We start from the raw sequence: 26,919 nt of genomic DNA, 5'->3' as shown, positions 1-26,919 counted from the left end.
CTCCTACCACCCTTTGTGTGAAGAAGTGTTTCCTAACTTCTCTCCTGAATGGCCTGGCTCTGATTTTAAGGTGATGTCCCCCTTGTCCTAGACTCTCCACCAGCGGAAAAGGTTTCTCTCTACCTACGTTATCAATTCCTTTCAAAATCCTAAAAACCTCAATCAAATCACCCCTTAACCTTCTATATTCCAGAGAATACAAGCCTAATCTCTCCTCATAACCTAACCCTTGGAGCCCTGGTAACATATTGTGCTGAAGGCGGTTGTTTATTCCCGGTTACCTGTAGGTAGTACTGCAGGTTGTCCACGAGGAAAGCCATGTGGTTCCTCACTCTCCATTTGATGGCGTCTGTCTTGTTGGATTTGAGGTGTTTCCGCTGCATCTGCACAGCCCAGCAATGCTGCAGCTCCGCCTGCACCCGCCGCACACTCAGCAGGTACTTGAAGACAATGTTGTACCTGAGAGAGAGAGAGAGAGAGAGAGAGAACGAGGGACGAAGTGAGAAACGCATGCAGATCGCAGCTCAACCTGACGCTCCTGCAAATCTCTCCCGCTCCAGAGCACGTAATCCTGACTGACACTCCCAGTGCAGTGCTGAGGGAGCGCTGCACTGTCGGAGGTGCCGTCTTTCGGATGAGACGTTAAACCGAATCTCCATCTGCCCTCTCGGGAGGACGTAAAAGATTCCGCGGCACTATTTCGAAGAAGAGCAGGGGCGTTCTCCCCGGTGTCCTGGCCAACATTCATCCCTCAACCTACATCACTAAAACAGGAGTAAATCCACCCTATCACAGTCCTTCCCGTTTGTTCTTTCCTTCCCCCCTTTCTCTGCACCTGTACTTGCTGAAAACCGGTTACATCGGTAACTTTTTTCAGTTCTGAAGGGTCACCGGCGTGAAACGTTAACTCTGTTTCTCTCTCCACAGATGCTGCCTGACCTGCTGAGCGTTTCCAGCATGTTCTGTTTGTGTTGATTCACTGTCTGTGCTGAGTGAGTTGCTCTTAACCACAGCAACAGTAGAAATTCTCCAACTGGCCTCAGCTATGCCTGGTTAGGAAGGGGAAAGTAAGTCAGTGCTGGAAAGCACACGTGCGAATGCTGGGTCAGGACAGGAATGGGTTCTGCTGCAATGCCCTCCACAGTTCAATAGGTATTCTGTGGCAAGTGTCTCACCTGCTGACTCCCCAAAGCCTTTCCACCATCGACAAGGCACAAGTCAGGAGTGTGATGGAATACTCTCCACTTGCCTGGATAAGTACAGCTCCAACAACACTCAAGAAGCTCAACGCCATCCAGGACAAAGCAGCCCGCTTGATTGGCACCCCATCCACCACCTTAAACATTCACTCCCTCCACCACCGGCGCACCGTGGCTGCAGTGTGTACCGTCTACAAGATGCACTGCAGCAACTCGCCAAGGCTTCTCCGGCAGCACCTCCCAAACCCGCGACCTCTACCACCTAAAAGGACAAGTGCAGCAGGCGCATGGGAACACCACCACCTCCAAGTTCCTCTCCAAGTCACACACCATCCTGACTTGGAAATATATCGGCCGTTCCTTCATCATCGCTGGGTCAAAATCCTGGAACTCCCTCCCTAACAGCACTGTGGGAGCACCTTCACCACACGGACTGCAGCGGTTCAAGGCGGCTCACCACCACCTTCTCAAGGGCAATTAGGGATGGGCAATAAATGCCGGCCTTGCCAGAGACGCCCACGTCCCGTGAATGAATTAAAAAAAAGTCAGCTGACACGCTCACTGCCCAGGCTGACGCGTCTTGGGCGACGTACTGAAGAGCTGCTGGTAGTGATGATTTGCGACCCGTGCAACAGCCACTGCCGCTCAGTGGAGAGGGGGAGAAACGGTGAGGAAACTGGAAACACTCGTTAAACAAATTTGCAACAACAAAAAATAAAAATAAATGCACAAAGTAAACTTACTTTTCCAGCACGGCAGGAGTGAACAGGATGTGCAAAGGCCACTGCACTTTGTACGACAGTCCCAGAGCAGACCAGCCGGAAGTAGGGGCTTCACGGGGGGAAGATTCCCGCAGAGACACTTCGCGGCTTTGTGATGTATCTACGTTGAGTAGGAAGTGGGGGAGGGGGGCGGGGGCAAAAAGACAATAAACAGACAGGAAAAATATAACCGAGTACAAAATTAACACCATTGTCAATACGATCTATTTTAATTCAGCACATAACTCACTTGAATAATCGAGATAAGTACTCGGTAAACCCCGCTGGAAAGCAGACATATCTGTATATCGTGTGAGGTCAGACTCGACTTCGATGCCTCTCGTGCTAAAAAAGTGTACCGACACTCAAGGTCAAGGTTCACATGTGAAGGAAGGTCCCTTGGGCGAGGTACCACTGGCACCTGTGGAAATCTACCCCCACAAGGGAGAGGCCACCTCCGGGAGAGGCATGGGGGTAACATACCACAGCAAGGAGATACCACCTTTAGAGGGGGAGGGATAACTGGACAAACATTAAGAACTGCAGAAAGTCTATAAGTAGCGCTGCATCACAAATGAACAAAACAAGGACGTAAGGGGTGGTTTCACCCCACCCGCCCCCTCCGCTCGACAGACGGGTGCAGCTTGTTTGCCCATTTGCAGGAAAGGGCTGGCAGGTAGATGTAAGGTCCAAACAACCTGGGCGCGTGCACCTGCGCTGGTGCCCCGCGACACACAGAAGACGAGGTCTACAGCAACCGCAACTTACCGACGGGCTTCCCTTTGAAGTGGGTCCTGTATAGTTCTAGATGTGACATTAAATAAGGTTTACCCAGACAGAGCAAGAGGGACGCGTGCCTCTTCCTACCTTTGGGGTCTTTGCCATGGTACTCGACGGTGAGGTGCAGGAGTGGGAGAAGGTTGTCGTCGTCCAATAGCACTTTGTGTGCCGATTTCTGGAATGCTACATTGACATCTGTAATGTGGTGATGGGGAGGGGTGGGGATGGGAAGAAAAGTTTGTAAGAAATTAAACCAGCCTTTTTGCTGTCATATCTAAAAGGAGTTAGATTAGAGCTTTTAATCTCCAGCTTCCTTGATAGTGAATGTTGGGAGTATATATATATTTTCGCTTTTGCAGTTTATTAAAAACTGAAACCAAGGCATTTACAGCACAGAAACAGGCCATTCGGCCCAACTGGTCCGTGCCGGTGTTTATGCTCCACATAAGCCTCCTCCCACCCCATCAGCATATCCTTCTATTCCTTTCTCCCTCATGTGTTTATCCAGCTTCCCCTTAAATGCCTCTATACTATTCGCCTCAACCACTCCCTGTGGTAGCAAGTTCCACATTCTCACCACTCTCTGGGTAAAGATGCTTCTCCTGAATTCTCTATTGGATTTATTAGTGACAATCTTATATTGATGGCCCCTAGTTCTGGTTTCCCCGCAAGTGGAAACATCTTCTCTACGTCTACCCTATCAAACCCCTTCATAATCTTAAAGGACTGTGTCAGGTCACCCCTCAGCCTTCTCTAATGTAAGAACTGGGAGAAGGATAAAATATAGCAGTAGGAGTAAATGAAGTGGGTCGTTCTGAAATCCTTGATTCAGGATTAAAACCATCTTAAAGCTAACAAACAGGAAGCAGCTTTACTAGCTGACAGGAAGAGATGAGTGTAATGGTGTCAGACAATGGTACAGGATGTGGATGAGGTCCTAACCTCTATAATCATTTATATTCAGCAATCTGTTTGTTAATCTAAGGGGTCCGTAAGTGTTCAACAAAAGTTAAACGTAATGACCTAAGGGTTGTAAGCTGAAACTCTTGTTGACTCAAATGAATTGTAGAAGTCACAAGCCTGACCATAGATGGGCAAAGAAATGGGTATTTAAAAAAAGGAAAAAGCTCTTGAAATGTGTCACTTTGGGAGAACAGGAGGAGCATCCAAACCCAGCAGTGTCCCAAGCCTTAGTATGCAGTCAACTGCTTATTTACAGCTTGTACCAGAATAGGTTTATTAATGTAGTGTGTAATTAAGCTCACATGGACTTTTGACTAATACAGTAATAAATGAACGGATGTCTCACGAGTTAATTTGAGCCGGAACCCAACAGTGAAAGCTGTGGGACTGAGTCATCCAGACCAGAAGGTCGGAGGTACAACCTCAGTTCCATGCGTCTAGGGGCTGCGCCATGGATAACAATGAGCAGAATACGTGCGCCATGGCGTCACAGAAGCTGTGGCAGTCGAGGGTCTATTAGCCCCAGAGAGACCTGGTCCATATTGATGTGGGCCACTAGCTTGGGGAGACCCATCCTACTGGGATCCCTGGGATGAGAGGGTTGTCCTATGAGGAGAGATTGTGTAGAATGGGCCGATACTCTCTGGAGTTTAGAAGAATGAGAGGTGATCCCATTGAAACATACAAGATTCTGAGGGGGATTGACAGGGTAGATGCTGAGAGGTTGTTTCCCCTGGCTGGAGAGTCTAGAACCAGGGGTCAGGATAAGGAGTCGGCCATTTAAGACTGAGATGAGGAGGAATTTCTTCACTCAGAGGGTGGTGAATCTTTGGAATCCTCTACCCCAGAGGGCTGTGGATGCTGAGTCGTTGAGTATATTCAAGGCTGAGATCGATAGATTTTTGGACTCAAGGGATATGGAGATCGGGCAGGAAAGTGGAGTCGAGGTCGAAGATCAGCCATGATCTTATTGAATGGCGGAGCAGGCTCGAGGGGCCGTATGGCCTACTCCTGCTCCTAACTCTTATGTTCTTAGTGGAGCCAATGGCCGAAGAATATAAAAGCACCTACTCACAGACGTCTAGAGCGATCTAGGTGAAAGTATCAGAGCAGGAGAAAACAACATACATTCATAAAGTTCCTTTAAAATACTTCACAGGAGGTAAAAACAGACACCAAAAAGCAGTGGAGGAAGAGATTGGCGAGGTGACTGCAGGCATGGTCAAGGAGGTAGGCTTTTGAGGAGGCTTCTGACGGTGTGGAGAGAGGCAGAAAGCCAAAGAGAAGGACTTGCAGAGTTTGAAGGCACATAAATCTGATGAGATAAATCAGGAAATGGTAACGAAGTGAATCCTGGGTTCCACAGTGTTGAGGCCCTGGGGGAAAATTAGTTTGAGAAGGAAACAGTCCAAAAGGTCTCGAATTCATGCAGCAAGTAGGAACATTCAGTCCTTCAAGCCTGTTCCCCCATTCAATGAGATTATGGCTGATCTGTATCCTAACTCCATCCACCCGCCGTGGCTCCATATTCCCATAATAATCTTGCCGATCTACTGATCTCAGATTTAAATGAGTAGAGGACGGGAAGAGAAGGAGCCTGCAGGGTGGTATATTTGGAGCTCTAATCATGTGAACTCCGTTACATTTCTTTGACAAGGTACCTGTGGGGATGGTTTTCTCTCATTTCAATGTGTCGCAACATTGTAAAGAAATGCAGGAAGAGTCCCTCTGGCCAGTACGTCTACTGAAATTGTGATTTCACAGTTGCTACACAGAGTGACGAGGGAATTATCCCCACTGGTACTCAGAAACATAACTTAACACCATAATTCTGCTCCCGACGCCAGTATCCCCTCCCTCCCCTGTTAGTAATCTCACTTTACCGTGTTCAGTGACCGCAGTTGGTGGGGTCTTTAATAAATGCTGTGCGCTGTCGATGAAAGCCTGAAAGAGTTCCCCTCGACCCAGCAGGTAGAAATCTTTGATTATCTGAAGAAAAAAAACAGCCCAGGACAGATCGAACAGTATTTAGTGCAAACTCCATACCCGTTAGTCAATGGCTTTTAACTTGACTTTACCAATACAATTGAAGAAAAGCAAGGGAAAGAAAGACAAATGGCTCAGTATTGATCTTTAGTCCTCTCCATACTGACAAGTCGTGCATTTCTTTTTGAGGAACCTAAGTTAAGGGCTGTCATGAATCTTGCCATTCATGAATCTTATCATGACTCATGAAATAAAACTGGGCGGCCAGCTGGTGGCGCCGTCCAAGGAGTATAAATACTCGGGCGTGGGCCCAGCTTGCTCAGGATGTTTCTGTAACCAGGAACTAGTGATGTAACTAGAATCTCATGGTTGTGAAGCAGTTGATTAAAGCCTTGTTTTATACTCAAACCAAGTGCTTAGTGAGTTTTCCTCCGTCAAGGGCCAAGGCCCAAAGTACAGGACAACACCAATGCTGAAAAGAGGAGCTGCGGTAGCGGTTAGTTAGCGCCTTGCTAGAGTATGAATAGCCTGTAGGTTGTAGCAAGAAGGGAAGACAGAGGGATGTGCCATAGTTCCGAGGTCGTTGGAAAGAATTCGTTCAATCTTATCCTCGGCTCAGCGGTAGCACAATCACCTCTGGGGTCAAGCCCCACGCCAGAGACTTGAGCACTGAATCGAGGCTGGCACTCCCCAGGGCAGCACCGAGGGAGTGCTGCACTGTCGGAGGTGTCGTCATTCGGATGAGACGTTAAACCGAGGCCCCGTCTGTCCACTGAAGTGGACGTAAAAGAGCCCATGGCACTATTCAAAGAAGAGCAGGGGAGTTCTCCCCAGTGTCCTGGGTCAATAGTTATCCCTCAACCAACATCACCAAAGTATTATCTGGACATTTATCTCATTGCTGTTCATGCTGTGCGCAAACTGGCTACTGCGTCCCTCCATTACAGCAGTGACCACGCTTCAATGGCTGTGAAGCGCTTTAGGACGTTCCAGCCTTATAAAACAAACCATATAAATGAAAGTTCTTTCTTTCTTGGAGAGGGGTGGGGTGTAGAGGCGCGCGGGACTCGTTAGGGGACGGGCCGTAGAGGCGCGCGGGACTCGTTAGGGGATGGGCCGTGTGCAGCAGATCCCTGGATGAGGTTGTGTAGCGTGTACAGGAAACTTTATTATATCCGGCACCGACGGGACCGAGCTGTTGCCGATCTATCAAAACTGCCGGACATACAAAGTTAATGTTGAAGCATACGGAGGTTTTCATCTCCGTATCGGACAACAAACACTGTTGCTTAGCAACAGCTTGTAAACAGTCAGCCCGTACCTTGGAAGCGTCTCTGTAGCTTAGCAACAGCTCCAGAGAGACTTTCCAGAGCCCGACTGTTGAAAACAAAGCCACGAGAAGAAAAAAAACCTAACAAAATGGCTCCTGATTTCTGCCGGTAGATCGAGGTTTCCGGACATACAACCTCCGGATAAACCAAAGTTTCCTGTATCTGGGAGAGACCGGTGAGGAAAGTGTCGGGGGAAGTCAAGCCTGGAGCTGATAATGACGTGGATGAGGGTTTCAGCAGCTGTTGGGGCGAGGTAGGGATGGAGGAAAGACAATGTTATGTCTTGGTAAGTACTTCAATACCTTTGAATTGAGAAATAAAAGGTTTCATTGTGGGCGTTGAAAGTGCAAGGCCTTTTTGAAAAAAATGATTTGCATAGACGCAGGAGAACAAAACAGTCAACAATGCGTCACATTTATATAACCCTAATAAAGGTTCAGCATCAAGTGAGAGCTGAAAATGTGGCCGTGAAATAAACATCACATTTGGTGTAAATACAGTGAAAGCTTTGCATCCACTTCAGATATGAATAAATACTGTACTGGGCATTACTGCAGGCAGTGGCTTCTCATTCCAACTGCATCTAATTTGCAGCGCCATAGCTCCATCAACAGAAACAGCTAATTCTCCCTTTTTTTAAACTTAAGCTTTTGTGAATTTGGTACATAACAAGGTGAAGCACCTTAGAACTGGGGAACTGAATACAGTAGTTCCCTGTGTGTCAGCCGTGACTCAGTGGGCAGCACTCTCGCCTCGGAGTCAGAAGGTTGTGGGTTCAAGTCCCCACTCCAGAGACTTGAGCACAAAAATCTAGGCTGACACTCCCAGTGGAGTGCTGCACTGTCGGAGGTGCCGTCTTTCAGATGAGACGTTAAACTGAGGCCCCTCCTGCTCTCTCAGGTGGACGTAAGAGATCCTATTTCAAAGAGCAGGGGAGTTCTCCTGGTGTCCTGGGGCCAAAATGTATCCCTCAATCGACATCACTAAAACAGGTGATCTGGTCATTATCACAGTGCTGTTTGTGGGAGCTTGCTGTGTGCAAATTGGCTGCCGTGTTTCCTACATTACAACAGGGACTCCACTTCAAAAAGTACTTCATTGGTTGTAAACCGCTTTGGGACATCTGGTGGTCGTGAAAGGCGCTATAGAAATGCAAGTTTTTTTTTCTTTCTTTCTAGTCACCCGGTGCATCAAGTACTCCCAGCATCATTATTAACTGCAGAGTAAAGCTCGCCCAATGTTCCTCAGCTGCGACCTCAGGCCATTCCCCTTACTGCAACAGTGTGATATTTTTCCATTTCCTCCACCAGCCAGCTTTTGACAGCTTTGAGTGGGAACGGCAACTGAGTGCTTTATACAGAAAGAATTTTCCTTTATATAATTAATGTGGAATTGAATTCGGGTAGTTTTGTTATTAAGAAGATTGAGACTGCTCAAACTCATGTAACCTAATATACAAACAGTGCAATCCTGCATTTATATAGCACCGCATCATGTCACAGCATATCAGTACTTCACATACAATGACAGTCCCAGTGCAGTACTGAGGGAGCACCGCACTGTTGGAGGTGCCGTCTTTCGGATGAGACGTTAAACCGAGGCCCCGTCTGCTCTCTCAGGTGGATGTAAAAGATCCCATGGCACTATTTCGAAGAAGAGCAGGGGGAGTTCTCCCTGGTGTCCTGGGCCAATATTTATCCCTCAACCATCACTGAAACAGATTATCTGGTCATTATCACATTGTTGTTTGTGGGAGCTTGCTGTGCGCAAACTGGCTATATTACAACCATGGCTACACTTCAAGTGTACTTCATTGACTGTAAAGCGCTTTGGGATGTCCTGAGGGCATGAAAGGCGCTATAGAAATGCAAGTCTTTCTTTCTTTTTATAATTACTGTTGTGCAAGGCCCTTACAGCCAGCAGACTGGTTTGGAACACAAGTCTGAGCGAAAGGCCAGTAACTGACCCTCTTTTGGGATCTTTTAAACTCAGTGCTATTTAAGAATAACAGACAAACTGCATTTCTGACTGCTAGTCAGTCTCACCTTAAGTTGTCCCAGCAGTCCTGCCTCTTCCACCACCAACTTCCACAGATGCTGGTTAAACACAAAGAGAAACACAGGGTCATTCAAAAGTCTGAAGTAGCCATCTGATCGGTGATGGACTATGGGAGGACACCAGCACCTGTTGCAGGTGGCACAGGAACAGAGACACAACCCAACGGCTGCCCTAATAATGGCACCTCAGCCCAACTATCTGCCTAAATTCTTCCCCCCCCATCCCACTTTCCTGAAGGCACCAACTCCCTGCTGAGGTATGGTCCCACAGCCAATAGCAGGCAGCCCTCCAGTACACCAAGTAGCCATTCTTCAAGCGTGACCATAAAACTGATTGTGGGGCCATTGTCGCCAAGCCCAATTCCGTCCCCATCCAAAATCCCAGGAAAGACTCTCTCTGTTGCAGAGATCTCTGGATAGGAATGAGGCGAGTGAAACTTGGCTCATTTTACCCTGCCTTGACCCAGGAGCATGGAGGTCAGCAGCAGTGGCCAAATTGCTGCTCCGCTGTGACCAGCTAATCTAGCACAGACCAGGGAGCAGACGGGACACCTTCCCCGACCTGTACCACTGCACCAACCGTCCCAATTACTTTGACGGTTCCACCCTTTCTTACCTCAGCCACTGTACTTCTGATCCTATCGATCAGATTTTCAAAATCCACCAGGTTGAAAAGGGGCTGTTGTTTGAGCATATGCAGTTCTGCTGCAAACGCATCCTCCTGGTTCTTTAAAATGGACCCTGCAGAACACACACGGAAAGTACAATGTTAACAGGCTTGGTGGGTGACATGAATCTTGCCATTCATGTGGAAATGACTTATGAAATGATACTGGGCGGCCTGCTGGTGGCGCTGTCCAGGGAGAGTATAAATACTCGGGCACGGGCCCAGCTTGCTCAGGACATTCTTTAACAGGAACTAGTGAAGGACACAACTAGATCTCCATGTTGTAAAACAGTTGATTAAAGCTTTGTTTAATACTCAGACCAAGTGCCTAGTAGTTTTCTTACGTCAGTGGGCAGGTACAAAACATCGGCAATGCTACCGTCTGCCCTCTCAGGCGGACGCAAATGATCCCATGGCACTATTTCAAAGAGCAGGGGAGTTCTCCCCGGTGTCCTGGGGCCAATATTTAACCCACAGTCAACATCACTAAAAAAACAGATGATCTGGTCATTATCACATTGCTGTTTGTGGGAGCTTGCTGTGCGCAAATTGGCTGCTGCGTTTCCCACATTACAACAGCGACTACACTTCAAAAAGTACTTGATTGGCTGTAAAGTGCTTTGGGACGTCCGGTGGTCGTGAAAGGCGCTATATAAATGCAAGTCTTTCTTTCTTAAGTATGAAATTTGATTTAAGTTAACCAATTTGATGCTGCAAGTTTTCGGAAAATATCTCTAACCCAGGTTATTCATTGCAAATAAGATGTGTCATAATCAAAGTATTAGTCAGTTAAATTGCTGCACACTGCCAGCATTTTGTTTCTCATTCCAGAATTAGCAGTTTTCTATCTAAAATAATAAGGATCTGCTGCCAATTCCCTCCACTGATTCCTCCCAAACTCACCGATTCTTTTTAATTTAAACTTGCCCTTGAGATGTGGGCAACACTGTCGAGGCCACACTTATTGTCCACCCCTCGGTGCTCTGAGAGGGTGGTAGTGGTAGAAATTGTTTTTACAACCAAGTGGCTCGCGAGACCACATCGTGCTGGATTTTCATTCAGAAGTCGGGAAGGAGGCGGGACTACAACTTTCGGGTTTTAGTCCCGCCTCCATCGACGTCCGGCCAATCCACGCGATTTTCCCTCGATTGACCTTGTTGAGGCCGCCCAGCGGGCTCAGCAGGCCAATTAAGGGCCACCCGGCAACAGGTGACGTCACAAACTGAAATTTCATCTGTCAAGAGGTGTTGACAGATGAAATATCAGTGTTTCACAGCTGTTTGAAGCTGTCAAACACTGACAGTCTGACTTCTAACCTGAGTCCTTCTACACAGACTCAGTTAGCACTCTCACCGGCACTGAAAGCTAAAGGCTGTCACTTTTGACAGCTGGCGGCCATTCCGCTTTCAGTGCCGGCTGAGTGATGGACTCCCGACGCCTAGAGGAAGAAAGGCTGTTAAGGTAAGTACAGGTAATTTAAACTTCTTTACACACTTTAGACACACCAAACACACTTACCTTTGCACTCATGCACCCATCACTCACCTGAACACCGACATCGCGACCCCTCCAACTCCTTCAACCCGACGGCCCGCCTGCTCTAACCTGGCGTGGTTTGGAGCCGTCGGGAATCCCACACGACACCCCTCAAAATAGGAATTAGGCTAAAAACTGCCTGTTAACAGGCAGTTAATTGGCACTAATTTCTTCCCGCCTTGGGTCGGCGGGTCCCAGTGCGGGGCGGGTACCCGCCTCCTTTGAAACTTACGTGGAGGCGGGTTTTGGGCGGGATGGTGTCGGGACCCCCGAATTCGGGGTTTTAGCCCCTCCGCACGTCTAAAAGCCCGCCTCACGGCCCAATGAAAATCCAGGCTATAATGTCTAAGACTGGAGTCACATATAATCCAGAGCGGGCAAGGACGGCAGGTTTCCTTCCCTGAAGGACATCAGTGAACCAGTTGAGTTTTTATGACAATTCACGCTTTTGTGGTCATGATCTTTGCTGCCAGCTCACAAATGACAGTATTTATTGAATTCAATCTCCTAGTGTAGTGGTGGTTATGTTACTGGACTAGTAAATGCAGAAAACGGGAGTTCCAAATCGCACCATGGGCAGGCTGAGAATTAGAATTGTAAAAATCTGGAAATAAAAAACTGGCACCAGTAAAAGTGACCATGACGTTGTCAGATTGTTGTAAAAACCCAACTGGTTCACCAATGTCCTTTAGGGAAGAAAACCTGCCGTCCTTACCTGGTCTGGGCCTGTATGTGACTCCAGTCCCACACCAACATGATTGATTCTTAACTGCCCTCTGGAGTGGCCTAACAAGCCACTCAGTTGTATCAAACAGTGACAAACCCCTCGTCCAAGGGGCCTGTTTTCATGTTTCAGTCTGGACACTATTCAACTGTGGAGGGCATCACAGCCAAACCCAATCCTGCTCTCGCCCAACCTCCACACGTGCACTTTCCAGTAGGAGTCGCTGGACAGCAATCAGGAGCAGGAATCCTGGCTGATTTTTTTTTTTTTTTACCCCCTCCCTTTCTTCAGCCCAGTGGCATTGAGGCTGATAGTAGTGCACTCGGCTAGAGACCAGCTGGATCCGCACAGGGTCAGGGATCGAACCGGTGACTTTCCTAGCCTGGCGTGGCAGGGTAGTAGGCTGGGCGCTGTGGTGACCCACTAAGGGATCGGTAAAACTCCAAACACTGAGCCCTACCTGCACGAGTGTGGTTCACATTCTGATTCTCAAACATCTGCACGGACTCCCCCACAAACAGGATCTTCCCTGCCACCCTCACGGGGATGTACGAGGGCAGCATCTCGGCTCGTAGTGAAAACTGCTTCAGGGACGTAGCCAACATGCTCTCCTCTTCAATTAACCGCTATCAGAAATATACAAAGTAGTCAACACTTCGTGCACTGATCAATCAACTAAATATCTTCATAAAATACAAGTCACATTTTTAAAAAATTCATTCATGGGATGTGGGCGTCGCTGGCAAGGCCAGTATTTATTGCCCATCCCTAGTTGCCCCTTGAGAAGGTGGTGGTGAGCCGCCTTCTTGAACCGCTGCAGTCCGTGTGGTGAAGGTGCTCCCACAGTGCTGTTAGGGAGGGAGTTCCAGGATTTTGACCCAGTGACGATGAAGGAACGGCCGATTTGTTTCCAAGTCAGGATGGTGGGTGACTTGGAGGGGAACTTGCAGGTGATGGTGCTCCCATGCGCCCGCTGCCCTTGTCCTTCTACAACAACAACAACTACTAGGTGGAAGAGGTCGTGGGTTTGGGAGGCGCTGCCGAAGGCGCCTTGGCGAGTTGCTGCAGTGCATCTTGGAGATGGTACACACTGCTGCCACGGTGCGCCGGTGGTGCAGGGAGTCGATGTTTAAGGTGGTGGATGGGGTGCCAATCAAGCTGGCTGTTTTTTCCTAGATGGTGTCAAGCTTCTGGAGTGCTGTTAGAGCTGCACTCATCCAGGCTAGTGGAGAGTATTCTGTGACTTGTGCCTTGTAGATGGGGCAAATAATCATGATGCTCCCCTTGTGGAGAACTTATGTAGCGAGAGAACTTGCATTTATACAAACACCTTCAGTTCCACAGGACGTCCCATTTCGCTTCACAATCAAAGAAGTACTTTTGTCAAATACCGCCCAAAAACATTTTAACACAGTTAATTATTCTGAAGTGCAGTGACTGTTGTAATGTAGGCAAACACGGCAGCCATTCTGTACACGGCAACATCCCACCAACAGCACTGTGGCCCTTCGAATATTGCCACGGCATCTTTAGCATCTAGCAGCGAATGGGTTAACAGTCCTCTCTCAAATGACCCCATCAAAAACAGACTCACAATTATCTCACTGTAGTTTGTGAGATCTGTCTGTGTTGCTGCATGTGCCAATAATAACTTAGAATCATTACAGCACAGTAGGAGGCCATTCATCCCGTCGAGCCCGTGCCAGCTCTCTGCAAGAACACTTCAGCTAGTCCCACTCCCCCGCCCTTTCCCCATAGCCCTACAATTTATTTTCCTTCAGGTACTTATCTAATTCCCTTTTGAAAGCCACGATTGAATCTGCCTCCACCGCCCTATCAGGCAGCGCATTCCAGATCCTAACCACTCGCTGCGTAAAATAGTTTTTCCTCGTGTCGCCTTTAGCTCTTCTGCCAATCACCTTCATTCTGTGTCCTCTGGTTCTCGGCCCTTCCGCCGATGGGAAAGAGTTTCTCTCTATCTAACTCTGTCTAGACCAATCATGATGTTGAACACCTCTATCAAATCTCCTCTCAATCTTCTCTACCCCAAGGAGAACAACCCCAGTCTATCCAGTCAATAAGTAAATTGTTCTGCTTGACAGGTGGAGTGAACCAACATCACTGGAAAAACAGATGATCTGGTCATTATCTCATTGCTGTTTGTGGGAGCTTGCTGTGTGTAAATTGGCTGCTGCGTTTCCTACATTACAACAGTGACTACACTTCAAAAGTACTTCATTGGCTGTGAAGCGCTTTGGGACTTCCCGAGATCGTGAAAGGTGCTGTAGAAATGCCAGTCTTTCCTTTTTTTTCTTTCTTTTGCATTTGAAACATAGAAACATAGAAGATAGGAGCAGGAGTCGGCCATTCGAGCCTGCTCCGCCATTCAATGAGATCATGGCTGATCATCCAAATTCAGTACCCTGTCCCTGCCTTCTCCCCATATCCCTTGATCCCTTTAGCCTCAAGAAATATATCCAACTCCTTCTTGAATATATTTAATGAACTGGCCTCCACCGCCCTCTGTGGCAGAGAATTCCACAGGTTCACCACTCTCTGGGTGAAGAAATTCCTCCTCATTTCAGTCCTAAATGGCTTACCCCTTATCCTTAGACTATGACCCCTGGTTCTGGACTCCCCCGCCATCGGGAACATCCTTCCTGCATCTAGTCTGTCCAGACCTGACAGAATTTTATAGGTTTCGATGAGATCCCCTCTCAATCTTCTAAACTCCAGTGAGTATAAGCCCAATCGTCCCAATCTCTCCTCATACGTCATTCCTGCCATCCCAGGTATCAGTCTGGTGAATCTTCGCTGCACTCCTTCCATGGCAAGAACATCCTTCCTCAGATAAGGTGACCAAAACTGCACACAATACTCAAGGTGCGGTCTCACCAAGGCCCTGTACAACTGCAGCAAGACATCCTTGTTCCTGTACTCGAACCCTCTTGCTATGAAGGCCAACATACCATTTGCCTTCTTAACCGCCTGCTGCACCTGCATGCTTACCTTCAGTGACTGGTGCACAAGGACACCCAGGTCTCTTTGCACTTCCCCTTCTCTCAATCTATTGCCATTCAAATAATAATCTGCCTTCCTGTTTTTGCCACCAAAGTGGATAACCTCACATTTATCCACATTATAGTGCATTTGCCATGTTTCTGCCCAATCACCCAACCTGTCCAAATCGTACTGGAGTTTCACGACATCCTCCTCACAGCTTACCCTCCCACCCAGCTTTGTGTCGTCTGCAAATTTGGAGATATTACATCCATTTCCCTCATCCAGATCATTAATATATATGGTGAACAGCTGGGGTCCTAGGACTGATCCTTGCGGTACCCCACTAGTCACTGCCTGTCACTCGGAAAACGACCCGTTTATTCCAACTCTTTGTTTTCTGTCCGCCAACCAGTTCTCTATCCAAGTCAATACCTTGCCCCCAATCCCATGTGATAAGGTCCCCAAGCAGTGATAAGGTCCGTTATAAACATAAATCTTTCTTCTGTCAGTAGTGGGGGGAATGCAACACTTTTCCACTTTGGCATCTCGTCTCAAGCATTGCCAGCGAAGGTAGAATTTTGCCAGAGACCAAGTAAAGCTTCGTGTCAAATCATGGGCCGTGCTCACCAAGAACTGGCTCAAGACTGCTCGGACTCAATTCACAGTCAGATCAGACTTTCCACCCCATCAGTCTAGGCTGTATATTCCAACCCAGCTCCCAGAGGTGAAAGGATGGTGACGCAAGGGCAACTGCCTCGAAGGAGTCCAGCTAACCGAGGGAGGCTGAGTGAACATCAATGGTGATAGGGTCATTAACCGAGGGGCCCCTTCAGCTGCGTCGATTAATTCAGTTCTTTCGCGCTGTCAGCTCGAATAACTTCTCCAAGTCAGTGTCCCTGACACGTTCAGTTTAAATAAGAATGCAACAGGAAGGCAGGATGAAGCAAAACAAGTTGTTAAAGTGAGTAAGTCTGTAATGATTATATATTTTTAAATAGTGTGTGCTGATGGTGACAGCAGCTCTGAGCAAATTCAACCATCTTAACTAAAATCACGTACAGATATAATTGTATACACTTAGAAAGAATGACTAACTTGAAGACTATAGTTATCACCAAGGTTCCCGCTAAGCTGCGCGGTCTGGGGTGTCCCGCGCAGGCCACTCACCGGCTTTTAAGTGGGAGAAACTGCGCATGCGCGGAAGTTTGAATGAGCCGCACAGCCACGTAAAGGGGCCGCGCACCTCAAAAAAAGAGAGGGAACATTGCTTATCACCAGAATTTTTTCCACTGATTTTGTCCTGTTTCTACTTTTAAACAGTTCGCAAGACACCAGGAGAACGTGGGGTCTTCACACTATTGGAACATTTGAGTGCAGCTGATAATGAAAGAATGCACTTCTTCAATGTACAGTTACCATGGGCCAGCTTGCACATTCATGCAGCTTTACAGGAACTTCTTTACCAATTGGAGCCATCTCTACTTTTGGTCGTTCTTGTCCTTACCAGGTCTTGAAGTTCCCGGAGCTGCTTCCCAGTCAAGCCTCGGATTCCCAGATCTTCCTCCTCTTCCTCCTCAGGCTGAGTGCTAACATTGCCAGAGGAAGGCCCTTGCTTGATAAAGAACTCCTCATACTTGTCCAGTAACAGCCCGTGCAGCATCCACGCAGATAACTGCTTGTACATCACACCGTGACACACTGCCAGGATCCTGCATTGGGACAGCACAGACCTGAATTTACTTACCAACACTTAGCTCTCTATTTTATCAAGACTATTATGGTCTTTTCTCCTTTCAGCTTATCGCTCGTCCCTCCCAAGCTCTCAATATTAGTCTCTAGATGCTCTTCCACCTGCCTTTATTCTCATTGTAAATCAAGACCTGTGCAACCTTCTCCTACTCCTACATTACAACAGTGACTACACTTCAAAAGTACTTCATTGGCTGTAAAGTGCTTTGGGATGTCCTGAGGTCGTGAAAGGCACTATAGAAATGTATCTCTTTCCTTTGTTTCAAACTCATTTTTCCCACATCATCAAAACTGCGCTAATCCTGAACACCCTCAAGGCTCCCATTTTTCCCAATGCTTTTAAAAGCCAAGCTTGTCATTGGCTAATTGTTACTTCTCGTCTTCTCCCCTACATTTTTTAAACTTTGATGGCATCCTGTACTACGAGCCTTGGCCCTTCATTTAGGTTTCTTAATTGAAAAACCCTCCCGTCCTACTGTTTCTGTTGACAGCGCGGATAGTAAATACTGTAGCGAGGCAATAATAAAAATGTAAAATATTATTAGAAATTGAGCTCTCATATTCCTTCTAATCTTGAAGGAGTCCACCGCCCCATTCCAAGGGTAACAGCTTGAAGTAGTTTATTGTTCAAAAACCACTCTCCGCAAAGCAGCATCTGTAGTTCCCAATGGCTCAGCTCCTGGATTTGGAATATACCAACCTGGACTGTGATGTTGAGGGGCGAATAGTACAGGACTGACAGTTATAATGGTGCGCCTTCCACTGGCTCTATAGAATCAGAGAAATTTACAGCACAGAAGGAGGCCATTCGACCCATCGAGTTTCTGCGAGTCAGCAGAGAGTGCTGTGAGTTTGAGTAAGTGTGAGAGTCCTTTAATTGTTATTTCTCTTTAACTCATTCTTGATAAAGATTACTTAAGCAGTTTAAGTAAAGGGGAAAAGTTAAATATTTGGGATTCTGTTGGTTTAAGAAGAGTAAAACAAGGTTACACTGCAGTAGGAGTAAATCGGCACAGCAGGCAGTGGAAACCAGTTTTCTAACCAATCAGCAGGGGTGACTCATTTGGCTGTAAACAAACAAACAGTATAAAAAGACCACTGCTAGTGAGAGCAAGCACTGAGTGCGAGTCAGCAGAGAGTGCTGTGAGTTTGGGTAAGTGGGGTGTTAGGTGCTCTTTTCAAACTTTAACTCTGTGGGTTGTAGTTAATAAGGCCTTTCTGGTGCAGAGTGACTGTTGGTAAACCATTTAACTGGTGTAATTAGAGGGATTGATTTAATTTAAATCCAATTAATTAAAGGGGATACTAGCATCTAAAATCGGGCAGAGGGTGTCCATAACTAACAATAAAAAATTTAATTAATTACATAGAATGGAGCAGGTGATGTGTTACTGTTGCGAGATGTGGGAGCCGGTGGACCCCATTGAGGCTCACGGTGATTACGTCTGTGACAAGTGTCTGCTGCTACAGGAACTCCAGCTCCGTGTTGATGAGCTGGAGTCTGAGCTTCAGACACTGCGACACATCAGGGAGGGGGAGAAGTACCTGGACTCTGTGTTTCAGGAGGTGGTCACACCTATGAAGTTAATTAATTCAGATTTAGCCCATGGTCAGGGACAGGGCGGTGTGACGACGAGTGAGGCAGGTATGGGGATCCAGGAGGTAGTGTTGGAGGAGCCGCAGCCCTTGCTCTTGTCCAACAGGTTCGAGGTTCTTACTCCCTGTGGGGACAGGAGCAGGGACTGCAGGGAGGATGAGCAACCTGGCCACAGCACCGTGGAACGGGGGGCCATTCAAGAGGGGGGAGTAAATAGAAATGTTGTAGTGGTAGGGAATAGTATTATTAGGGGGATAGATAGAGTTCTCTGCAGCCAAGAGCGAGAGTCCCGAAGGCTGTGTTGCCTACCCGGTGCCAGGGTTAAGGACATCTCCTCTGGGCTGGAAAGAAACTTGCAGTGGGAGGGGGTGGATCCAGTTGTCGTGGTCCACGTTGGTACAAACGAAGTAGATAGGACTGGGAAGCCGGTTCTGTTAAAGGAGTATGAGCAGCTAGGGGTCAAATTACCTGAGCCACGAGCGAATTTGGCTAGGACAAATAAAATTAGAGAGTTAAATGCGTGGCTCAAAGACTGGTGTGGGAGAAATGGGTTTTGCTTCCTGGGACACTGGCACCAGTACTGGGGCAGGAGGGAGCTGTTCCATTCGGACGGGCTTCACTTGGCCAGTGCTGGGACTGGAGTCCTGGCGGATCATATAACTAGGGCTGCAGAGAGGGCTTTAAACTAACTAGTGGGGGGGATGTTCCTAGAGAGCAAATAATAAAAATGACAACAGAGAAGGTCATAGACTTAGGTAGCAGTGGAGAAATTAAAAACCAGAGCGCGTCAGGAAGGGACAGAAGGTATGGAGTAAAAGGTAAAGTAATAAAAAGGGCAAAAGCAGGAACTAAGTGTCACAAAACATATTTGAAAGTTCTCTATCTGAATGCACGTAGCATTCGTAACAAAATAGACGAGTTAATGGCACAAATAACTACATATGGGTATGATCTTGTGGCCATTACAGAAACATGGCTGCAGGGTGACAATGCCTGGGAATTAAACATACCAGGTTATTTAACGATCAGGAAGGACAGGCAGGAAGGAAGGGGAGGTGGGGTGGCTATGTTAATAAAGGAAGGAATCACTGTAATACAGAGAAATGATATTGGGTCAAAAGATCAGGATAATGAAACAGTTTGGGTGGAGATAAGGAATAATAAGGGGGAAAAAACACTAGTGGGCGTAGTCTATAGGTCTCCGAACAGTTGCAACTCTGTTGGACGGAGTATCAATCAGGAAATAGTTGAGGCTTGTAATAAGGGAACATCTATAATTATGGGGGATTTTAACTATCGTATTAATTGGACAAATCAAATTGGGCAGGGCTGCCTTGAGGATGAGTTCATTGAGTGTATTAGGGATGGGTTTCTTGAGCAGTATGTAACTGAACCGACCAGGGGGCAAGCAACCTTAGATCTGGTCCTGTGTAACGAGACAGGATTAATTAAAAATGTCCTAGTAAAGGATCCCCTTGGAATGAGTGACCATAACATGGTTGAATTCCATATTCAATTAGAGGGTGAGAAGGTTGGATCTCAAACAAGCGTGCTAAGCTTGAATAAAGGAGACTATAAAGGTATGAGAGCGAAATTGAGTAGAGTGGACTGGGAAAATAGATTAAAGGGTAAGACGATGCATGATCAGTGGTGTACATTTAAGGAGTTATTTTACAACTTCCAAAAAATATATATTCCACTGAGAAGAAAAGGGTGTAAAAGAAAAGACAGCCATCCGTGGCTAAGTAAAGAAATTAAGGATAGTATTCGACTAAAAACAAGGGCATATAAGGTAGCCAAATCTAGTGGGAGGATAGAGGATTGGGAAAACTTTAAAAGACAGCAAAAAATAACAAAAAGATTGATTAAGAAAGGGTAGATTATGAAAGTAAATTAGCAAAAAATATAAAAACAGATAGTAAGAGTTTTTATAGTTATATAAAAAGAAAAAGGGTGGCTAAAGTAAATGTTGGTCCCTTAGAGGATGAGACCGGGAAATTAATGGTGGGAAATATGGAGATGGCAAAAACACTGAATGAATATTTTGTATCAGTCTTTACAGTAGAAGACACTAAGAATATCCCAACACTGGACAAACAGGGGGCTATAGGGGGGGAGGAGCTAAACACGATCAAAATCACTAAGGAAGTGGTACTCGGTAAAATAATGGGACTCAAGGCAGATAAATCACCTGGACCTGATGGCTTACATCCTAGGGTCTTGAGGGAAGTGGCGGTAGGGATTGTGGATGCATTAGTAATAATTTTCCAAAACTCCCTGGACTCAGCAAAGGTCCCGGCAGACTGGAAAACTGCTAATGTAACACCCTTATTTAAAAAGGGCAGTAGACAGAAGGCTGGAAACTATAGACCGGTTAGCCTAACATCTGTGGTAGGTAAAATTTTGGAGTCCATTATTAAGGAGACAGTAACAGGACATTTGGATAATCATAATTTAATAGGACAAAGTCAGCATGGTTTTATGAAGGGGAAGTCATGTTTGACAAATTTGCTGGAGTTCTTTGAGGAAGTAACATATAGGGTGGATAAAGGGGAACCAGTGGACGTAGTGTATTTAGACTTCCAAAAGGCATTTGACAAGGTGCCACACAAAAGATTATTGCTTAAGATAAAAAATCACGGGATTGGGGGTAATATTCTGGCATGGATAGAGGATTGGCTATCTAACAGAAGGCAGAGAGTTGGGAATAAATGGTTCATTCTCAGACTGGCAATCAGTAACTAGTGGTGTTCCGCAGGGGTCAGTGCTGGGTCCCCAACTCTTTACAATCTATATTAACGATTTGGAGGAGGGGACCGAGTATAACATATCACAGCGCCAGGGACCCGGGTTCGAATCCGGCCTCGGGCGACTGTCTGTGTGGAGTTTGCACATTCTCCCCGTGTTTGCGTGGGTTTCCTCCGGGTGCTCCGGTTTCCTCCCACAGTCCAAAGATGTGCGAGTTAGGTTGATTGGCTATGATAAATTGACCCTTAGTGTTAGGGGGATTAAATACGTGAGGTTACGGGGATAGGGTGGGATATGTGTTGGTGTAGGGGTTACGGGGATCGGGTGGGATGTGTGTCGGTGCAGGCTCGATGGGCCGAAATGGCCTCTATCTGCACTGTGGGGTTTCTGTGATTCTGTGATTTCTGTGAGTAGTGAGTGAGGAGGACATAAAAAACCTGCAAGGGGACATAGACAGGCTAAGTAAGTGGGCAGAGATTTGGCAGATGGAATACAATACTGGAAAGTGTGAGGTTATGCACTTTGACAGGAAAAATCGTAGAGCAAGTTATTATCTTAATGGCAAGAAACTGGAAAGTACTGAAGTACAAAGGGATCTGGGGGTCCTGGTGCATGAAACTCAAAAGGTTAGTATGCAGGTGCAGCAAGTGATTAAGAAGGCCAATGGAATGTTGGCTTTCATTGCTAGGGGGATAGAATATAAAAATAGGGAGGTATTGCTTTAGTTGTACAAGGTATTGGTGAGACCGCACCTGGAATACTGCATACAGTTTTGGTGTCCATACTTAAGAAAAGACATACTTGCTCTCGAGTCAGTACAAAGAAGGTTCACTCGGTTAATCCCGGGGATGAACATACGAGGAGAGGTTGAGTAGATTGGGACTCTACTCATTGGAGTTCAGAAGGATGAGAGGCGATCTTATTGAAAGATATAAGATTGTGAAGGGGTTGGATCGGGTGGATGCGGGGAAGATGTTCCCGATGGTGGGTGAAACTAGAACTAGGGGGCATAGTCTTAGAATAAGGGGCTGCTCTTTCAAAACTGAGATGAGGAGGAACTACTTCACTCAGAGGGTGATAGGTCCATGGAATATGCTGCCCCAAAAAGCTGTAGAAGCTACATCATTACATAAATTTAAAACAGAAATAGATAGTTTCCTAGAAGTAAAGGGAATTAAGGGTTACGGGGAGCGGGCAGGAATTTGGACATGAGTCTAGGTTCGGATCGGTCATGGCCCTGTGGGTAGCGGAGCGGGCCCAGGGGCCGTGTAGCCTGATCCTGCTCCTATTTCGTGTGTCTAATTCTGTTAGATGCAGGAGATGGTTCTGTGATAGTAGATTGGTGGTTAGGATCAGATCAGCCATGATCTTATTGAATGGCGGAGCAGGCTCGAGGGGCCGATTGGCCTACTCCTGCTCCTATTTCTTATGTTCTTATGTGCCGGCCGACAAAGAGCTCTCCAGCCTAATCCCACTTTCCAGCTCTTGGTCCGTAGCCCTGTAGGTTACGGCACTTCAAGTGTATATCCAAGTACTTTTTAAATGTGATGAGGGTTTCTGCCTCTCCCACCCTTTCAGGCAGTGAGTTCCAGACCCCCACCACCCTCTGGGTGAAAAAAGTTCTCCTCAACTCCCCTCTAAACCTCCGACCAATTACTTTAATCTATTTAAATAGATGCTGGAATAGCATTGCCTCCTAACAGCAACCCTTTTTGCTTTCCCTCACTGAATAGGAGAGGCGGGGAGAGCAGGCGTGGTGCTATATCCCACAGCCAGGCTCACGGTGAATGGAAGCCCAGGAACAGCCTAGGCAGCAGATGAGAGAGGGAGAGTTGGGCTGTAAGTGAGCCTGGGTTGTATTATGAAGAACGCTGGTGTAGACAAATAGTTGCCTTGCCAGAAATCCGGAAGGTGGTAATCTCCCTGTCCAATTGTCTGGGGAGTGCTGGATAGCAGAAAGAACAGAAAAGATAAAACACAGGCCACAACTGCATCAATCTGTTCATCCATACTGACAGTCACAAAAAATACCAGAGTGTGCCAGGACCAATGCCACAGCAATATTTCTTTAAGTTGAGAAATCTTTGCAATAAAACAAAATATTTTATATTAAAATCTTGTGTAGGACATGCACAACCCACTGTCATGATTTTCAGTCACACTTTTCTGTCAACATTTCCCATTGTAAATTGCTGTCAACTGTCAGTGTAGTTGCAAGCTCTGGCCACTAGGGGGCTCTGTGGACCAGGTTTCTGCATTCTCTCTCTCGCTCAACTCCGTCACCATCTTGTATACCAAAAAATTAACTGACCATGGGCAACACCGTGAGTAATTTACTAATAACAGAAAATACTGCTTTTTGATGTTTACAGATTGTTGTTTAGAACCAAAGGTTACACCCCTACACAGTGACGGGAATCCTGTGGTACAGAGCGTGAATAAATCTGTTCTCTTACTTCTCCAATGCACTGCGGACTGGCGGAAGTCCTCCACAGCTGTGTTTGTGAACGGTCTCCAGAAGTTGGCAGCCATGAATCTAAAGCAGCAAAACAAAGACATAGTGAAAACCAACCTAGCTATCTATTGCACCAGTAGCCATCCATTTACAGCTCAAAATTCAATGTTACTATAATAATATTCCATTTCATTTTTAAAGCTATAATTTTATTCTCTCTTCCTCCCGACTCTTGCTGGGGTATGGTTCCACGGACACCGGCAGGCCTCTTCTACTGCTTCCAAATGGCAAGAGCAATGATGCATGATATTCAACCATGGTAAGGCATCACACTGAGCTTGATTCTGTCCTCATCCAATATCCACACGCATGCACTCTCAAGTGAGGGCCATTGCACAGTGAGCAGGAGTAGGTATCCTGACTGGGTTTTCCTGTCTTGAGCCCAGGGGCAGAGAGACTGACTGTACGTCCACTAATACTGCCTTGGGTGAGCGTAGCTAATTCAACGCAGACTAGGGACTGAACCGGGACGATGCCAGTACTGAGGGGTTAGAACTATCAGGAAAGGATGAGCAGGCTGGGGCTCTTTTTCTAGTAAAGAGAGGCTGAGAGGTGACCTGGTAGAGGTCTTTAAGATCAAGAAAGGGTTTGATAGGGTAGACGCAGAGATGTTTCCACTGGTGGGGGAGACCAAAACTAGGGCCCATAAATATAAGATGGTCACCAATCAATCCACGAGGGAATTCAGGAGAAACTTCTTTACCCAGAGAGTGGGGAGAATGTGGAACTCGCTACATATAAATATTGGCAAGGATACTGGGGAGAACTCCACTGCTCTTCTTCTTCTTCTGCGGCGGCTGGAGCATTCACATCCCGACAATGTGTTCGGCGAGTCGGGCGGAGGCAGCGCAGCGCAACGAGCAGCAGCTACGACGACCCGCTGCAGCGCGTCAGCCGGCAGCTCCATGGCGGGAAGCTCGCAGTCCGATTGGGGAGGAGGGGAGCCGGGCATGCCGGCCAGAGGTCGGGTCGTGAGCGGGAGAAGCAGGCCAGCACTTGGAGCCGGCAACAGCGAGGAGGAGGCCGCGGTGACGAGGAGGACGGCGCGGCTGAGGGACATCGTGCTCCCACTGTCGCTGGAAGCCATTGTATTGACTTTCTGAACACGGCGCTGTATGAATAGCTGACGCGTCCCGACGGGGAGTAAGCATTCCATTGTAATTGTACTTGTACTGGTTACATATGGCAAATAAAATTGAATTGAATTGAATAGTGCCATGGGATCTTTTACATCCACCTGAGGGGGCAGATGGTACCTCGGTTTAACGTTTCATCCGAAAGTCAGCACCTTTGACCTTCTGATTCAGATGCGAGCATGGTACCACTCAGCCCTGGCTAAAATATTCCCAGTCCATACACCACCAAGGCTGAAAGGAGACAAGTTAAATCAGAAAGCAGTAACGAGATGACGTCGCTTGGATCCCATGTAATAGGTGCCCCAAGAGAAAGGCAGACCGCCTGCTCCATGAACGGTAAACGTCTGAGCAACACTTAGATCATGAATATCGCATAAAACCAACGCTTACCTTTTGAGATTTAATTTGCTCAACCACCACCATTACAGACGGGAACAGCAGCTGAAACTGGGAACAGGAATAAACTGTTAGGTAAACATGGAGAGAGGTCAATATTCTATCAGAACACCTCGGCTCAGTCTGCCCAGGCTGACCGGGTTATGAGCTCCTCTCCCCGTCATCTGCAAGTGTCACAGAAGAAATGAGACTGGGTAGTCTCAACCCAGTTCCTTGTCGTGTAGTTCCACAATGCAGGGGAACGGTAGCATAGTGGTTACGTTACTGGACTAGTAATCCAGAGGCCTGGACTAATGATCCAATGGAATCTTGGCTTTTATTGCAAAGGGGATGGAGTATAAAAACAGGGAAGTCTTGCTGCAGTTATACAGGGTATTGGTGAGGCCACACCTGGAATACTGCGTGCAGTTTTGGTTTCCATATTTAAGAAAAGATATGCTTGATCTCGAGGCGGTTCAGAGAAGGTTCACTCGGTTGATTCCGGAGATGAGGGGGTTGACGTAGGAGGAAAGGTTGAGTAGGTTGGGCCTCTACTCATTGGAGTTCAGAAGAATGAGAGGCGATCTTATCGAAACATAGAAGATTGTGAGGGGGCTTGATCGGGTGGATGCGGTGAGGATGTTTCCACTGATGGGTGAGACTAGAACTAGGGGGCATAATCTAAGAATAAGGGGCTGCCCTTTCAAAACTGAGATGAGGAGAAACTTCTTCACTCAGAGGGTAGTAAATCTATGGAATTTGCTACCTCAGGAGAGCTGTGGAAGCTGTGACATTAAATAAATTTAAAACGGAGAGAGACAGTTTCCTAGCAGATAAGGGAATTAGGGGTTACGGGGAGAGGGCAGGGAAGTGGACGTGAGTCTAGGTTCGGATCAGCCATGATCCTATTGAATGGCGGAGCAGGCCCGAGGGGCCGTATGGCCTACTCCTGCTCCTACTGCTTATGAGACACAGGTTCAAATCCCACCTGGGTAATTTAAATTAAATTACATAAATCTGGAATTAAAAAGCTAGTATCAGTAAAGGTGACCATGAAACTACTGGATTGTTGTAAAAAATGCCCTGTAGGGAAGGAAATCTGCCGGTCTGGCCTGTATCTGACTCCAGAGCCACAGCAATGCCCTCTGAAATGCAAGCCACTCAGTTGTATCAAACCACTGGGAAAAACAATCACTTCACGGACTACAGCGGCTCAAGAAGGCGGCTCACCACCACCTTCAAGGGCAATAAATGCCGGTGATGCCCACATCCAGAGAATAAAAAAAGAACTACCCATAAAAAAATAACCTATACATGTACAGCATTCTGAAAGACAGAAAGAAGGGAATGGAGGAATTGTAATGAATAATTCTATGCTAGCATGTCCTGATTAGAAATGCGGTACATACGTCACATGGAGTATTCCCCTTATCACCTACGCTGATCCTCAAGGGGCTGAATGGCCTGCACCCAAATCCCTTGACTGCACACTCCACTGCCCTGTCTGTAAGCAGTCTAATCGGGAGATTTGCTTTCAACATTGCGAGCGGCAGAAGTGATTCAGCACGATTGCTAATGGGCCTCGTTCTAAAACATGCAATGAATCTGGAACAGCTTCAACGTACTGCAACATGAGCTTACCTGATCCAAGGAGTAGTTGACATGAGAGACAGAGAGGTGTGGGTCTGCCAAGAACTGCAAGTAAATTATACAAGAAGAACTATATTATCTTCTAGGAGCCGGAAAAGCACATAAGGATTCGTAAAAAAAAACTTGCATATTGCCAATATTT

General features: G+C 46.9%; 1 protein-coding gene across 4 annotated transcripts in view; it reads right to left on the bottom strand.

Moving 5' to 3' along the window:
- tubgcp4 (tubulin gamma complex component 4) overlaps nt 1–26,919 on the bottom strand; it is a 95,188-nt gene that overhangs the window by 58,637 nt on the left and 9,632 nt on the right. For all 4 annotated transcript variants that reach the window (XM_085972363.1, XM_085972364.1, XM_085972365.1 and 1 more), the window contains exons 4-14: nt 26,769–26,822; nt 25,143–25,199; nt 23,558–23,637; nt 16,512–16,716; nt 12,465–12,630; nt 9,694–9,818; nt 9,066–9,116; nt 5,587–5,692; nt 2,828–2,935; nt 1,943–2,081; nt 282–459 (exon numbers count right to left, since the gene is read on the bottom strand). In XM_085972363.1, coding sequence (XP_085828489.1) covers nt 282–459; nt 1,943–2,081; nt 2,828–2,935; nt 5,587–5,692; nt 9,066–9,116; nt 9,694–9,818; nt 12,465–12,630; nt 16,512–16,716; nt 23,558–23,637; nt 25,143–25,199; nt 26,769–26,822 — 1,269 coding nt within the window. The remainder of the gene's footprint in view (nt 1–281; nt 460–1,942; nt 2,082–2,827; nt 2,936–5,586; nt 5,693–9,065; nt 9,117–9,693; nt 9,819–12,464; nt 12,631–16,511; nt 16,717–23,557; nt 23,638–25,142; nt 25,200–26,768; nt 26,823–26,919) is intronic.

Source organism: Somniosus microcephalus, chromosome 32, assembly GCF_052327205.1.
Source record: "Somniosus microcephalus isolate GS21.2 chromosome 32, FLI_Smic_1.0, whole genome shotgun sequence".
Lineage (NCBI taxonomy): Eukaryota > Metazoa > Chordata > Chondrichthyes > Squaliformes > Somniosidae > Somniosus > Somniosus microcephalus.
This window is presented reverse-complemented; position numbering and strand designations above follow the sequence as displayed.